This window comes from Gracilinanus agilis, chromosome 5, assembly GCF_016433145.1.
Source record: "Gracilinanus agilis isolate LMUSP501 chromosome 5, AgileGrace, whole genome shotgun sequence".
Lineage (NCBI taxonomy): Eukaryota > Metazoa > Chordata > Mammalia > Didelphimorphia > Didelphidae > Gracilinanus > Gracilinanus agilis.
In genome coordinates, this window is record NC_058134.1 from 67,536,873 (window position 1) to 67,554,230 (window position 17,358).

The 17,358-nt window shown below is 38.7% G+C and overlaps 1 protein-coding gene across 1 annotated transcript in view; it reads left to right on the forward strand.

Moving 5' to 3' along the window:
* The first annotated feature begins 434 nt into the window (after positions 1-434).
* Positions 435-17,358, forward strand: part of GAD2 (glutamate decarboxylase 2) — a 75,983-nt gene continuing 59,059 nt past the window's right edge. The window contains exons 1-7 of the mRNA XM_044678203.1: positions 435-510; positions 1,541-1,600; positions 1,845-1,997; positions 3,244-3,477; positions 8,483-8,573; positions 9,152-9,264; positions 16,413-16,528. Of these exons, the coding sequence (XP_044534138.1) occupies positions 435-510; positions 1,541-1,600; positions 1,845-1,997; positions 3,244-3,477; positions 8,483-8,573; positions 9,152-9,264; positions 16,413-16,528 (843 nt within the window). The remainder of the gene's footprint in view (positions 511-1,540; positions 1,601-1,844; positions 1,998-3,243; positions 3,478-8,482; positions 8,574-9,151; positions 9,265-16,412; positions 16,529-17,358) is intronic.

Genomic DNA, 17,358 nt, shown 5'->3' on the forward strand with positions numbered 1-17,358 from the left:
GTTTATCTCTCTCTCTCTCTCTCTCTCTCTCTCTCTCTCTCTGTCTCTCCCCCACCCCTCCTCCAATCACACTCTCACTCTCCTTCAATTAGAGCATCCCCGTACCATTCGCCTGGGTCCCTTTTGCTTGGCTGAAAAGAGACATCTCTCCATAACCTTCCCCAAGTCGTTCGACAGCCCCTCCCCCGCGTGGATTCCAAGCTGGGCACAGCTGCTGCAAGAGGCGCTGCCGCACACCTAGTACACATATACGGAGTCGTTGAGTGTGACACACTCACCCACCCACACAGACACTCCGGGACTCCCCAGGGTGTTCTTTCCCTCTTTCACACACTCACGCGCTCAGATTCAGACACAAGCACGCAAGCACTGAGCGGATTGCTTCTCGCCTGCAGTTGGCACTCTCATTTCACTGTACCAGCCTCGCAGCACGGATGGCATCTACCGGCTCTGGCTTCTGGTCCTTCGGGGCTGAAGATGGCTCCGGGGACCCAGAGAATCCTTCCACAGGTAAGGAGAAGAAAAACTACGATAGTTGGCCTGTGGAGCCCGGAACGTGGGAGATGAAGACGAAGGCTGTTTCAAAGGGAAGGATAAATGGGGAAAGGGTTCGTTTGTTTTTTGGGATTTGGGGAAGGGGTACCTGGTTTGTTTGCCTGGATTATTTGGTGGTGGGGTGGTTCATTTTCACCGGCAACCCGAAAGTTCTCAGGGTCCCTTATCCTATGCCCAGTTGGTCCCTTGAACTTCAGGCTTCTAAGCTTTCCCTTTATATATGCGTTCACCTGTCGCCTGGAGAGGGTTTCACAAGTCTGTGGGTACTTTTCACCCGAATGCGACTGGAGCCCCTAGAACCGGAGCGTCTCCCCAACTTTAATCTTTCTTCTTTTGAGTCCTTACTTCCTTCACCTTTTTCCGGGATTGGGGAAGGAAGAGATCTAGCGACATTTGACTTGAAGTCAGTAAATCTTATTTCCATTCCCCGCCCCCCCCCCCGACCCTAATTCTGTAATTTTGAATAAAACACGTCCATCCACCTTGTGTGTCTGAGTAAACTCTACTCTGAGACAAGGATAACCGTTGCTTACCTCCAAGTGCTTTTTTTTTTTTTAAAGAAAGCACTTTGAAAACCTTGAAGCGCTATAGAAATGTATATTTAAAGAGTTGGCATACTGGGAGGAGGAGGAAGAGGAGGAGGAGGGGTCAACCAAAGAAACTAGGGTTAGAGATCCTTTGGGAAAGGGGAGGGTTCGCATGGAGAACGTCTTTTCAAGACCGAAATAGGTAATTCTTTACCTCATTGTTTGAGCTGGTAAAAGGATCTTTAAGACAAAGTGGAGGAAGGTCTCGCTGACACTATTTCTGGAAGTCTGTTTAAATGGGAATGACCCTAAGTCTCAAAATCTTTTTAAAGAATTAGTTACCTTTCGGTAGCCCAGAACCGACTGCAGTTGTGGAATCCACTCTCCCACTTTCACTTCAGTCTCTCAAAACCCCAAATCTCTGTTTCTTTCTCACTCTTTTCACCCCTCCCCTCCAGCGAGAGCCTGGTGCCAGGTTGCCCAGAAGTTCACTGGAGGCATTGGAAACAAACTCTGTGGTAAGTGTCAAGCCCTGGGGCTGTAACAAAATCTGGTGGGAGAGGAAAGTGGCGAGAAGGGAGGTTTCGGGTTTTTGTTTTTGTGTGTGGTTTTTTGTTTGTTTGTTTGTTTGTTTTAATCTAAAACTGGCCAGATCCTCAAATCCCTTTGCCCAATGATAACCAGTGGCCTGGGACTCAGAACTGTAGTTCCTCTGGGCTCCAGGCCGCAGACTGAAGCCCCATCTTATGTATGCTTCTTCAGCCTTGCTGTATGGAGACGCGGAAAAGCCAATGGAAACCGGCAGCGAGAAAGAGACTCAGGGATCAACGGAAAAAAAGACTGTCTGTACTTGCAATCAGAAGCCCTGTAGCTGCCCCAAAGTGGATCTCAATTATGCGTGTTTACACTCAACAGGTAAAGGCAAGCGGTTTCCCCACTTCGGGGCTGAGCGCTTTACAGTCGCAGTCTCCAAACGCTCCCGAGAGATGTCCCTTAACACCACATCACCCGCACGTCCTTCCCCGCCTCAATCTCGCTGGCTGGGCCCCAAGCTCCATGGGGCGGATTGGGTGGGGGGATAGAAAAGAGTGGCAATGAAGGAACAGGTGAAGATGTTCTTCCTCTGAACGCATAAAATCACGGGCTTCCTCTGCAACCGATTCACACCTTTTGCACCAGGTCTGGCTTCCCCTGGCCTCTGAGCAGTTCTAGAATCGCCATCCTTTTCTCCCCAACCCATCCCCCCTCGCCGCTTCCCCAAATCAATAGAGAACACAGGCAAAGGCAAATTGCTCTTCAGCCTGATGGAAGGTAAAAGTCACGAGGAAACCTTAGGTATCGCATCACTGAGTCCAGGCTTTAGCTCCCCAGTACGTTGAGGGTCAAAAGATACGAGTATTCTCTCCACGCGCAAACTTAGTGCCCAATCTTAGTAAGAGCACTAAGAAGACTCGGTGTTTTTAACCCGGGAAACTTTGATGAATGTCTGTGTTAATGTGGAATACGATCACACGCGGAGGTTTTCTTAGGTTTTAGAACCAAGAAAACAGTTTTCCGCGGAAGAACAATTCTATTAGAATGATGACAACAGCGACAGCGCGCGCGAACACACACACACACACACACACACACACACACACACACACACACACACACACACAAAATCTGGTTGGCCTCTAGAAGCAAAGGATTTCCACAAACAGTACATTTTTCCCATTGCTTATCCAACTATGCACATTTCTGCCTTCAGGTCAGATAACACCCCACTCAGGGGAGAGCCTTTAACGGGAGAAAAAAAAAAGGGTCAGTAAAATAAAATGAGCCCCTACGGAAGGACCGGCTTGGGCAAAGGGTTCCCAAATAGGTCAGAACCTTGGGATGGAAGAATGAATTCTAGAATATGCTTATTAGATTTCTTATTATTATAAACTTCTTCCTGAAAATGCCAAAGGAAAATGTTTAATATCTCCAAGAGTCCCTGCAAGTGCATAAACATAGGAATACCGAGGAAAATATGCTTTTTACACACACAAAATAAGGTTAAGCCTCTGGAATGCAGAAGAGATGAGGTCATAATGTTTTCTGAGCAAGGAGATGTCCATGTGTTTTATATGTATGTGTATGACATGTTAAGTTTCTTGGCATGAATGTGTCTCCCCAGATCTGCTGCCAGCATGTAACGGAGAAGTGGCCACTTTGTCTTTTCTCCAAGATGTAATGGACATTTTGCTTCAGTATGTGGTGAAGAGTTTTGATAGATCTACCAAGGTGATTGATTTTCATTACCCAAACGAGCTTCTTCAAGAATATAATTGGGAACTGGCAGACCAGCCTCAGACCTTGGAGGAAATTTTGTCCAACTGCAGAACAACTCTAAAATATGCAATCAAAACAGGTACTGTTGGGGCAGGAATTATAAATGAGTAATTTTTAAAAATATTTTTCAAGCAAAATTTAAAGAATCAGTTTCTCTAAAGAAAATTGAATCATGCAGTTTTACAGTTACTGGTAATTCGAAAACTTACTACGTTGCTATCACTTTTTATTGATAATGCCAGTATAAAGAAAGAACCTGTTTTAGAAGGCTGGGTTATTTTTTTGTTGTTGTTGTTCTATTTCTTTGTTTGTTTTGTAACCCAAGGTTATTTCTTCATTACAATGATTCTCCCACGGAAATTTAATATATAACATATGCCTTAGAAATGGGGTTTTTCTCTATTTCCACAAAATTCTTGGTTGTTTTTGAATCATGTAAACTGATACATTTTGCACTGAGACACATTTTGCTTTGCAAATTAACTGCAGCTCCCAAAGGAATTATTTTTTAATGAACACATTGAACCCAAATGGAAAAACAAATAGAAAATATACAAATAAAAATGAAAAAGTATCCTTGGGACCAAATCCCAAATGCTAGTTCTGCCCCAGAAACAATTTTCTTAGTAGGAATGGTCACCCACACTGTCACTAGCCTGCTTGCTCACTGTATTGGTGAGGTAACCTTTTTTTTTTTTTTTTTGGTACTTAATCAAGTGATGGTAAATTTACATTTTGCATCCCAGATTCCCTGTACCCTTTATATTATTGTTTTTAAATGCCTACAGAAAAAAACTTAACAATTCAATGGTGTCGAAGGAGGGAGAATATTCTTGAATGCTCCCTGGTAAATGAAGCAAAAAGGGGAAGTCTGATTTCCTGTTTTATGGAAAGATTTTTTTTCTTCACACAGTAGCATAAACATTGATTTCCTTCTCCTCAATTTTATTCGCATGCATTTTGTAATAAAAATATTACATTTATGCCGTTCTTTCCAAGATTTAATTTTTATTTCTGTAAATCAAGCTGATTATTTCTATCCAGGTCATGATTGCCCTGTCTCATACATTCGACTGTTAATCACCAAGACATATAGACCCCTAGAGGCTAAATTAAAAATAGAAGAATTACAATAAAAAGCAAATATTTAATAAACAAAAGCATTTTGGTATGTTTCTTTTTAAAAGAAACAAAAAGATAAACATAATTTTTCATTTAAATATACATACAATTTCAAAACTATTTATAGCAGAATGAAAATACAAAATAATTTTGGCAATGAAATGTGATTTAGTATTGAAAATTTTTGCCTTCAGTCACCTCCATAACCATTTTATTGAACACATACTATACACATTGGTCAAAGGCAAGGTGGAAGATTTCTTTTTCTCTTGGTCTGGTTGATGAGTGCTGCTAAAAGCCTTGAACTAAAAAAAAAAAAAAAAAAAAAAAAAAAAAAAGCATTTACAATATTTACACATCTGTAGCTTTTGGGCTCTGAAGGCATTTACACAAGAATACAAAGGGTAAGTAAACTTACTGAATGGATCTTATCAGACTCATTATCTTAGGCATAACTAAGTCCAGTCCTTTGAAATCCATATAAATATCATTAATTACAGGATGATAGATCTAGAACTTGAATCATTATCGTCAATGAATATTCACTGGTTGCCAAGATGGGACTATAACACTATACTAGGCAATGTAATTATTATACTTTAAACATGGCATGAACATACAAACATAGCTATTTTTTCGTTTCCTCTTAACACATTGTCCTTAAAGGAATTTAAGAAGTATATGTCAAATGATTCCAAAATGTTAAATCACTGCTTATGAGTTTTATTGCAACAGAATCAAAATAATTTATAAGAAATCTTTAGATTGCAATTTTGTAAAAGCCCAATGACTTTTGAAATTCAATGTGAAGAGTCAATGAAAATGGAAATTGCAAGTCAATGAAATTAATAGTTTTGGGCCATCAATGCTCCCTTTAATGTCAGAAAGAAATTCAGTCAATTCAATACTTGTCTTTTCCCATAAGGCTTGAAAAACTAACTACTGGTCAAGCATAGCTTTAATGCCTTTTTTTTTAAAGTTCAGATGAAAAATTGGGCTGATCAGGTTACCTCTCTGGCCCAGTGGTGTCAATGTCCAAAGAAGATCTAGATAAGATTTGTAGAAACATTGCACCTTCTCACTTTATTAAAAACATGTGGCATATTAGAGAATTAAGAATGGTCCAATTCCAATTGCTTCTTTAATTGATAGATTGTCTGTACCATTGCTTGTCTTGTTTGATTATTATGGTTGTTTAGTCTTCATCAAAGTGTTTGTAATGTTAGTATCACTCAGTGACTTTCTTCCAGCCCTTTTGTGGATTATTTCAAAGCCTACATGCTTTCCTTTATCCTGGGCACTATTAATTTATCACTTGTAAATTTAAATTTGCATACCAGATTCCTAGTATCCTTTTATGACTGTCTTTAAATGCTCACAGAAAAGCCTAACAATTCAATGGTGTTGAATGAGGGAGAATATTCTTGAATGCTACTAGGCAAATGGAGCAAGGGAAGTCTTCTTTCCTATTTTATGGAAAAATTATTTGCTATTGTACTTCTGACTAAAAGGGAGGTGGGAATAGCTTTAAAATGAATTCCCTGTTTCCTGTTGAAATTTATTCTACTTTACTAAATAGAAAAGCAGGTTTAAAAAATTATCACAGTGGAGATTACTAGATTCAAACTTCTCTCTTCTTTGACTTAAAATAAAATGTCCTGGACTCTGTTAAGGTAGCAATAAAACTAAAGGATTTGAGGACTTTAATAAGCCGGAATTCATGGAGGTGATGAGCAGCAGGCTCATTTACACAAAGAACTGTTTTACAGTGAGGTTTTGCATCCTACCTACCTGTTTAGCTTTACAGGTTGGCCAAATTCCTTATCTTTCAGGTTAGCCGAGCCCAAGAAGATGCCAGAGACCATTTGCTAAGCTGTGGAAAGGTAGAACTGGTCACATCCCTATTCTACACCCTGCTGTGAATTCCCCACTAGCTGCTCAATGCATACATTAACATTAGCTTCCCAGGGAGCTGCTCATCTGTCCTTCTCAGCAGAAGGAGAGCATGAAATAGCAGCAGTGGCAGCAGCTGGTTGGAAGGAGTTGGGGAAACAGCTGGGCAAGTTCAGAGACAGGTCCTGCCAATAGCCCTTTATGAGAAGGGAAATGTGGGGGGAAGGGTGGAATCCTAGTCTGGGATCCTAGGCTATACTTTGAGCCTATAAAGGATCATTAAAAGACTGAAAATGCAATTAATTGGAATGCTTCTCTTAACCTGCCAAGAGAACCCCTGGCCTCTCCAAAGCTGCAGATCAGTTGACACTGACTGAGAACTTATCAAGGATGGAGAAAAGAATGTAAAGATGGGAGAGCACAGATATTTTTGTTACCAAACAATACAGGTAACAACCCTATCTTCCCAAAATACCTATCAAGATGGCTTGCCCTGCCACTAGGAAATGTCTCATAGTTTCAATTAGTTTCAAATACGGAAAAGTTTCAATAGAATTAAATAGGGCATCATAATAGTACCCCAAAGAAATCCAAAGGTGACTGTAGACACATAGTTGAACTGATACATAGGACTGCTAAGTTTAATAACTTTTTAAAAAGCTATGAGAAAGGGAAATGACATGGCACTAGGAGAGAGATGTAAGCTATGTGTTCAGCTGACAACTGAAATGGAAAGCAGAGTCAATGAGGCAGAGAAGAACAGGACGACTGTTCCAGACAATAGCCAGGAGCAGGAAAGGAGTTCCTCCTACCCAATATGGTAAGGGTAAAGCTGAGAAGGTTGGCATTGAAGGACTTGGAAGAACGTAATATGAGACAAAGGTTCTGAACAAGACCACGTAGAGTTAATATACCAAAATGTGCCTGGAAGAAACACAAATCCTGAGACCCTTTAATTATCAGAAGGTCATTCAGAGTACTATATCTTCCTTCAATGCATAATTTTCTAGCAATGTGCCTAGGTCTGATAAGAGACCACTATAGCTCAGGAGATAAGTAGCAGGTTGATTTTTGACCCTGTTCTTCCCATCACTGTCCTTTATCTTGCCTTTCCCATATGGACATTGTGAGCTATCACTATTCACAGTTAAAAACAGATGTTCAGAAAGTGAAAGATGTCTTTTTATCAGATTATATTCCTTCAGTTGTTCATCTTTTAAAATCCTTTTGGCTAACAAAATCAGAGAGCCTGGAAGAAGCATCTGTGGGGCATAGTCTATAAATGAATTCTAATACGATACTGGAAATTCCATTTTAAAAAAATAATATCCCCAGGGGTATTTGAAGTCAACCTCCTAAGAGGGTTTTTAGAAAAATCCAAAAGTCAATTAGATCAGCCTTGTAAATGAATTAATCAGCCCATCAAATATATTCCCAAGCAACATTCTGACATGACAATGATGGTGAATTTAATCAGATTTATTTAAAATCACAATTATGAAAGAGCTCTTCTCTTTACCATCATCTATTCTGACAGGAGAGAAATGACAAATATTAGACCCATTGATCCTATTTTTTAGGCAATGATTTGAATCCTGGGCAAAGCAATCAGCAAAGTTTCCCATTTTCCCATATTTGCCTGGTCTTTTATCATCATTAGCCATTCATCACTGATGTTATTATTGGCATTTGGCATGCTTCTCAGTGTCTGCCACTTGAAAGCATCACAGATCTCTCCCTATGCCCCAAAAGATTTTAATAACATCGTGAACCACTTAAATTGTCCATCCTTTTACTGGATCCATACATTAAATTTTCTGTTACATTGAATGAATATCAAAGAAACAAAACAGTGTTCAGATTTCCAACTATGCCTGGAGAATGAGGAATGAATGTTTTAAAACAAGGAAAACCAAAACAGAAAGCAATTACTCTTGTAGAATATAGGAAATGTTTTTCCTATTACCCAAAAGATTGGCTGGACTTCTTTAGATGGGTAAATTTGTGTTCCAAAATTATTTATTTCCACTGAATGATAGCATAACCGAAATATTCTGGTTTTTACATAGGTCATCCTAGATATTTCAATCAGCTTTCCACTGGATTGGATATGGTTGGATTAGCAGCAGACTGGCTAACATCAACAGCAAATACTAATATGTAAGTGGCTAAATTTGTCCTTCCATAATCTAGGTTAATATTCAGTGAAATGCTATAGTCCTTGTTCCAACTCCTTTGGGAAAAAATCAAAATGTATTTTAAAGAAAAAAACTCAGTAGCATGTACAATATTGGTTTGAGTTTCAGGAGTGGTTCATAGCTTTTTGCATGATTATAGAAAACAATCTACTAATATCCATCACAAAAATCCAAAGACAGCTGTGCTAAAATGCAAAAGGCAAAATATTTTTGTAGTTTGCATATATAAATATGTATAATTTGAAAAAAGAATGGGAACAGATGCTATCTTTTGAATCATGTTACTTTATAAAATCTTTTTATTTTCTCTATGATCAACCACATTTGTGCATTTCGCCATTAATTTTTACTTTTAACTTCAGGGATCAAGCAAAAATAATGAGACCTATTGATAGACATAATCCTCTGTGCTGACTGTGTTATAATCTTAATATGATATGAATGTGACATTTATGGCAGGAACCAATTCTATAGATATTGTAACTACTAAATTATTGCTTTGGGTGACATAAATAAAATGTGAACATTACTGCATTTCAGGTTCACCTATGAAATTGCTCCAGTGTTTGTACTTTTGGAATATGTTACATTAAGGAAAATGAGAGAAATTATTGGCTGGCCAGGGGGCAGTGGCGATGGGATCTTTTCACCTGGTACATGTTATTTCATTCTTTCTGTTTCTTACTTTATGATGTATAGTGCCTTCAAAGGAACTTAGAAAAGCTAAAATAATGAAACCTTGTTCATGAGAGGCCTCCCACTAATAATATCTATCTAGTAGATCTCTATGTCTGCTATTGGATAAATGCTCAAGAAATAGATGGATCTGGTCAGTAGGGACTTAATTTTCTACCACTATTGACTCCTCCTTCAGCCTAACCATCCTACTCTGGGAATAGCAATATATGAACACAAAAAGCATGATTAGAAATGACATTTGCCCTGAAGTTCTATTGTGATCCCACTTTCTTTATAGGTCATGTGAAACCAAGAAACAGAGTGTTCTTAATAAAGGAGAGATTGTAGCTTTCTACTTTTAAAGTAAAAAGTCTCATGAAAAGTAAAATGTAGAATAAATAAAAGCATTTTATATTTTTATATGTTAAGGTATGCCAGGGGAGGAAAAAGGGAAGAAGAGAAAGCAAGAGAGACACAGAGACAGAAGAGACAAAGAAAGTCAGAAAGTCACAGAAAGAAGCACAGAGAAACAAAGGCAGAGAGACACATAGAAGCAGAAAAAGAAAGAGAATCCAAAGCATGTATATTCCTAAATACACTTAAACAAACACCTAAACAAATTTCTAGTTATGATGCCTCAATAGATAATTTGGAAACAACAAAGGATGTTGATTTCTTTAAGAGATTTCTGGTTCCTTTTCTTATTTCACTATCCAGTCTTTCCACCCTCCTTTTTTTAATCATCCATTGTACTCTGAAAATCTATTATTCAAAATTACTTTTTCCAAGGTCTTCTTTCCCAGACAAGAAAGCAATACTAAGAGGAGAGTTGTGCCCTTGATTATTAGGACTACCAATGAACTTAGTTTATTGGAAGAGAGAAAATATGTTTTTTTTTAAAAAGGCAGAGCCAAGAGGGAAGAGAGATTCACTGACCCAGGGAAAAGAAAGATGGTGTCCTGATTATCACCTAATCAGTGATCATCAGAGATGCTCAAGGCTCAGAGCTCACTGTCTGTGCTCATTGAAATGAGGCTTGCTGAGGAAACCTGACATTTGGTCAGAAACAGACAATAGAACCTATCTAAGGACAAGTGTTGACCTCTCTTCTGTAGGACTACAAAGATTGAAATCTAATAAGACAACAAATGGAAGAGGGAGAGTGAAAAGAAAGGATGAAAATGTACCAAGTTTAGGATTTAAATTAGTAAGAATGACTTGGGCTTTCAGATCTTCTTTTTAAAAAAAAAATTGAGGGGCAGCTAGGTAGCTCAATGAATAGAAAACCAGGCCTGGAGATGGGAAGTCCTGGATTCAAATCTGATCTCAGACACTTCCTAGCTGTGTAACCCTAGGCAAGTCATTTAGTCCCAACTGCCTCACTCTTAGTGCTCTTCTACCTTGAAACCAAAACTTAGTATCAATTCTAAGACAAAAGATAAGTGTAAGATTGAGCAAAATTATGTAAAAATCAAGCAAGAAAAATATCAGTTATCTAAAATAAGAAAGACCTACATAAGGATGTGGCTAGCAAAATGTAAGGGATGGTGAAACATTTTTTAATTATTAAATTAATAAATTTCAAATTGGCCTGAATTTTTCAGGGCAGTTAGTGTTTATTCCACTGGGAGAAGAGCCCTTATTATTTGAGATCTTACCAATACTTAGTACTTACCTATCAAAATATTTCATATGAATAATTGGAAATCAGTTATAAATACTACTTTCCTCTGGCTCCCTTTATAACACTCCTGTTTCTATCCCCCCAAAAAGTCAAGTACTTATCAGATGACCTCTAGGAAGAGGTGTACTTTTTTCCCTTTTCCTCAGGGAAAATCTATCTGGTAGGTTGGCATTCTGGCCATTTATTTGACCTGCCTTGTGGGAGCTGTATAATCTTGGAGTTTATATAACCCGGGGATGATGTGTTCTTTAAGAAAACCCAGAAAATCCTCATAGATCACTCAGATGACAACCTCACATCCTCTGTTTTAAGATGCGGGCCTGGTAGCCTCCATATATTCTTCAAGTCTATGATAGAGAACTGGAAGGAAGAGGCTACTCTGAGTTCATAATAAGGTTTTTGCAAGACCCCAAACCTATCAGATTCCACCTTCTAGCTCAGAGGCCTCCCTTAGGAGGCTAGTTTCTTATATTGTGGGTTTTTTTTTTTTTTTGGTGTTTTTTTTAAACCCTTAGTTTCTGTGCATTGGCTGATAGGTAGAAGAGTGATAAGGGTGGACAATGGGGGTCAAGTGACTTGCCCAGGGTCACACAGCTGGGAAGTGTCTGAGGCTGGATTTGAACCTAGGCTGGATTTGAACCTAGGATTTTGAACCCGTCTCTAGGCCTGACTCTCAATCCACTGAGCTACCCAGCTGCCCCCACTTATATTGTGTTTTAAAGTTCCCAAGGCCCTTTAAATATATCATCTCATTTGATCTTAACAACAACCCTATGAGATAGGCATCTTACCAATGAATAAACTGAGGCAAACAGAGATTAAGTAATGTCCAGCATTGTCCCTGATGTCAACCAAAAAGAAAAACTCACCTCCACGGTATTCTAACCTACTGAGCTCATTTAGGAATAAAGGAAAAGTCAGATTCCTGTTGGTTGTGTTGCTTGACCCATTTAACTAGGTCTGGTCCATTTTAAGATTCACTTCTTATAATAGACACAAATGAAATGTGTGAAGAAGGGTTTTACTGGGTAATCTCCATGTCTAGAGAAAGGTTATGATAGCCCTAATATAAAAATATTTCCCTAGACTCCTGGGGATAGCAAAATTCTTCCTGTTTTTGGAAAACCCTTCTTCCTAGAGGCAAATAAAATTGTCCTCAGTGCTCCAAAGAAACAAATAGATTTGCAATCTGGAATTTCAGATGATCCACTTTTACATCCAATCCCACTCTAGATATAAAATAAGTCTTCTGATATTAGAGCTAGAAGAGACTTTGGACACTATTTAATATTTTCCCTCAGTTTTATAAATGATGAAACCCAGGCCCCCAAAATTTATTGATTTGGCTGGTAATAGTATGCTGGGTAAAAAGAAAAGAACTCTAGCCTAGAAGTTAACAGAGCAAGGTTCTAGACCTTCCTCTACTTTGAGCTTGCTGTATGTCCTTAAATGACTTACTTTCCCTCTCTGGATCTGTCTCTTTATCTTTAAAATAAAGTAATCAGGGGACAGCTAGGTAGTTCAGTGGTTTGACAGACAGCCAGGCCTGGAGATGGGAGGTCCTGGGTTAAAAACTGGCCTCAAACTCTTCTTATCTATGAGATGCTGGGAAAGTCACTTAATTCCTAGTGCCTAGCCTTTACTACTCTTCTACCTTGGAACCAAATCACAGTGTTGATTATAAGACAGAAGGTGAGGGTTTTAAAAAATAAAGTGATCAGACTAGAAAATTTGTAAGGCTTCTCTAAACAGCAAATTTATATGATCTCAAAATAGAGGCAAAACCTCTTCCCATGCTCTCAGATCTATCAACAGCTGCTCCTGACAATGTTCTTCAACATGCCAATAGGTTCATGGTATAATAAAGGCACCAAGGCATGGTTAAAAAAAATCCCTGGTTTTAGAGTTACAAGACCTCAGTTCCTGGCCCAGTTCTAACTCTTGCTAATAAAATCCCACGTAAACTCAATGTGCCATAGTATCCTCCTTAAAATGGAAATACTAATGCTCACATTGCCTACATAATCTGGTTATTATAAGGAATTCTATATACCTTAAAACATTACAAAATTGAGGTATTGTGTTATGTACTGACTGGTCTTGGGTATGTGGGGCATAAGAGATTGGGACTGGACTTGCCATTACTCTATACAAAGAACTCCTGCTCCTAAAGCAAACTGATACCTTCTTTGCAACTTATTTAGTGATTTGGCTAAGGTTATACAACCAGTTTGTGTCAGAGACAAGCGAAATCCATAGTCTTCCTCTCTTTGGGTCAAACTATATATCTACTATACTCTCTCACCTCTCCCTAGGAATTCTCTACTTTCTGGGAAAGTGTTTTATAATTCTTAGTTAAATAGCACTAGATTTACATCAGGAATAAGTGGGAATATCATACTAATCATACTGAGGGACACAGAGAATGAATATTCCACTATTTGACTAATTAACTCCAGTGTCAGAGCTTAGTCTAGTCACAAGGCTTCTGATATGCAGGAAAAAACCAGGAGTTCTTCAAAGTATTTTTTCTCCTTTGTCTATCTGTCTTATCTCGGACCTAGATGAAGCTAGTTGGCCCAGGGGTCAGAGTGCTGGGCCTGCAGTCAGGTATATCTGAATTCAAATGTGGTCTCAGACAGGTATTAGCTATATGACCCTGAGTGAGTCATTTAACCTTGAATTTTCTTTTTTCCTCAAATAAGTGGAGATTTCCTCAGCTAAAATAGGGATAATATTGGCACATACTTCCCAGAGTTGTTGAGAGGATCAAATGAAATATTATTTATAAAGCTCTTAACTTAGTACCTGTAATAAATGGTTGTTTCCTTCCTTTCTTCCCTCAACCATTCCTTCCTTCCTTCCTCTCTCCTTTCCCATCCTCAATCCTCCCCTCCTTCCCTCCTTTCCTTCCTTTCTTTGCTTGGCCCCATTGCTCTTCTGAAAGTCCCACACAAGATATGCATACCCTTCTTGGGCATGATTACAGAGCTATTAAGTGTCTTACTTAAGTAAGAATCATATACCAACCCCTTGAATTTATGGATAAGGAAACTGGAATTCAAGAACATTAAATATCTTGCCCAAGGTCCCAAAGGGTATGCCAGAAGAGAGATTTGAACCCATTCCTTTAGATTCAACACATTTCCAGACTCATTACATGGTAGCTGGTCACCCCTTGTCACTGCTCTGCTATAGCAATCATGACTTTCCTCAAGTGTATCTATTCATTTTTCATCGATGTTGTTGAGGTTCCTGATAGAGGGGGGTGTCCCTAAGCTGCAAAATGCCTCATTGGGAATTTCATGAGAAATCATAGTTTTAAGTATAATTTTTCCAGATACCACAAACCCAAGAATTGTCCCACTCAGGACAAAGAAGAAGAAAGGCTGGATAAATAACACTTAGTGAGATCTTACCTTGTCCACCAAGTATGGGGAACTACCAAACTTTCAGAGATCTCATCTGATCCAAGTATGAGGGACTTGGGTTTTCTGAGGTTCCCGAGTCACTGTATCTTAGAAGAGGTAGTCATTGCCAGCAATCTGGCTGAGGACAAATAGCTGGATCTGAGGATGAGTTATTCTACTGATCAAATCCTTTGCTGTAGATCATAGTGCTAATGAGGGTCAAGGGCCCTGCCTGCACTGTGTGACCATGCACAACTACAGAAAGAGAGAAACCCTTGAAGCATGCACCCTGCCGATGTTGGGTCAGTAGTGTCACCTTTGAATAGGCAGGACAGCACTGCCTCAACCATATTTCCTATTTTCTCTATCTTAGAGTTTCACACCTCTTGTGTCAACGTTTGCATCCATCTTCATTCATTAAAATGTGGCTATTTCATAAACTCATTAATGATTGAACTAGAAGGACCTTAGAGATCATCTAGTCTAAACCTCTTTAATTTCAAAAGTGAAGAAACTGAGGGAGGCTCAATATTTTGCCTAAGATCAAAGCACTTAGGTAACTAAAAGTAACTAAAGTATGTTTCCTAAGGACTGATAGAGGAACAGTTCCTTCATTTCACAACTCTGGTTTGCATTAGCTGCACCCATTGGACTAAGGCTTTAAAACTAGAAGGGACTTTAGAAGGCATCTAGTCAAGCTCCCTCATTTAACAGATGAGGAACTATGACTTACAGGCCAACCCAATGGGTACAAGCAGTTCAGTATAGACTTTGTTGTTCCATAACTAAACAAGATACTTTTTTTTAGTTATGATAATCATATTTTATTGATCTCTTTAAGAGTCAAGGCTAACGTTTTGGAATGAATAAAAGGAAATGATGAGTTTCCATGCATGTTCTAAACTGTAAATTGCTTAGAAATCACCCATACTGTTGATTGAAGCTAATGTTATCATTCTCTTATGGGTAATCCTCCTAACAATTCCAATGGCAGATATGTTTCATTCTCCTGGAATGTAGCAAATATAAATAGAAAGAAATATTTAGTATTAGTATAAAAATGGAATTTTCACAGAGATATGACCCAAAACAATATCTTATATGACTAACAAGCTTTAATTCAGGCCAAGCATCTTGGAAAATCTGGTCTAGGGTAGGGAATTTGGGAAGGGCAGATACAGAATAATCTTTCTCAGGCATTCCTATGTATAGAAGTATAACTAGGGCTTAGTGACTGGCCCTTTGTCCCAAGGCAAAGAAATTTAGAGGACACTCACTGCTTTTGCAAGTCTTTAGTCACCATAGAAAGGACTGAACTTAACACCTAGTAAGAAAGAATGACTAGTTAAAATAGGAAACTACCAGATAGTGTTTCAATTCCCTCAGTGGCACCCTAGATGAGCTCTTCTATGGCCCTTGGCTCTTCCTCCCCCTCCAGTTACAAGTTTGAAGGCATATTCTCCTGATTCATTCTGTACTTCTTATCTTGGGCACAATATTATTTATGACTCTAGTCCCTAGCAACTTTCCATTTACTCATGCACACATTGAAATGTCTCAACTTTCTCCAGGGTAAAACTGGTACATCAAAAACAGATTCTCTGTTGACTGGGGATAAGAAAGGAAAGGTTCATTTTGTGACTCAAGTTAGCCCAATCTACCTTTCATTGGAGTTCCACTGGGACCATTAGAGTTTTTCTTTCTTTTTCCTTATTTTTTTGAACAACTTCTCTAGACTTTTACCCAGACATTTACTCTCACATTCTTCCACTCATCTGCCCTCAGAAAACTCACAAAGATGAACCAGCTAGACAGCTGACAATCGTACACTAGCACCTAATTTACTGTCTTGGGTTTTCTTAGATAGAAGGTTTCAAAGTAAAAAACTGTGAATAAGAAAATAAGAAAATCCTCTCTTATGTCAGAGAAGTATCTCTAGGTTGATGGATGGAAAGAAAGGATGTAACTTGTACATAAATGATGTTACTAATGAACAGAAAAAGTAACAGTATATTACTGTGCACTCCAGGTGGTGCCATATCTAACATGTATGCTATGTTGATTGCACGTTTCAAGACGTTTCCAGAAGTCAAAGAGAAAGGAATGGCAGCTATTCCCAGACTGGTTGCCTTCACATCTGAGCATGTACGTGTTTCTGTTTTTATCAATGGTATATTTTGTGAATGCCACTGTGAAGAAAAGATATCCAGAATTGCTATCTATCTCTGCCTCTACATTCCATTTCTGTCACCCACTTGGAAAAGAGGTGGGAAGGGGAGGGATTTATTTATTATTATTATTATTATAGTGGGAGGGAGGGACTTGCTTTTCTGTTTCTGAAATGCAGGTTTTATGAATTACAGAGCTGGATTTTCCTAAAAGGTGTTCCTATTGCTCCTCTTCCTCCTCAGTAAACTGAAGCAATACTATTGATTTTTCTGATCATCAGGTCACCATTGAATTTGTGCCCACATAATACCTAAGTACCCTGTCTATCCAATTGAAAATATAATCAGTCAAACAGATGTATTACATGAGCTAAACAACTCACTCTTCAGCTGACTTGACCAGATAGTCTAACATCACAGATCAAGTCAGCATCCTTTTGCCTATGACCAGGTCTGGGCCAACTGGCCTCTTTCCCAGACTCTGTTAAGGCAAATTCCAGTGGAGTTAAGGAAACTCCAAACTCAGCATTGAATCTGGCCCAGGATTAGGTTCACTTCTGACTGCTGGTTAGGCAATAAAGACAATGATCTTTTGCCAAATTTCCAAACCCTGACCAGGCACCACACTAAAAGTCTACTAAATGGTCCCCTAGTGGCCTTAAAGGAATAAATTCTCATCCCAAAGTGCCCAAGTTTCAAGAAAGGAGGATGTAATTTAGACCTTGGGAAAGCTGTTTCATTTGGTCATTCGTTTTTTTCTAATGAATACTATGACACTTTGCCCCTCTGGCTGTTAAGCTTTCTTTC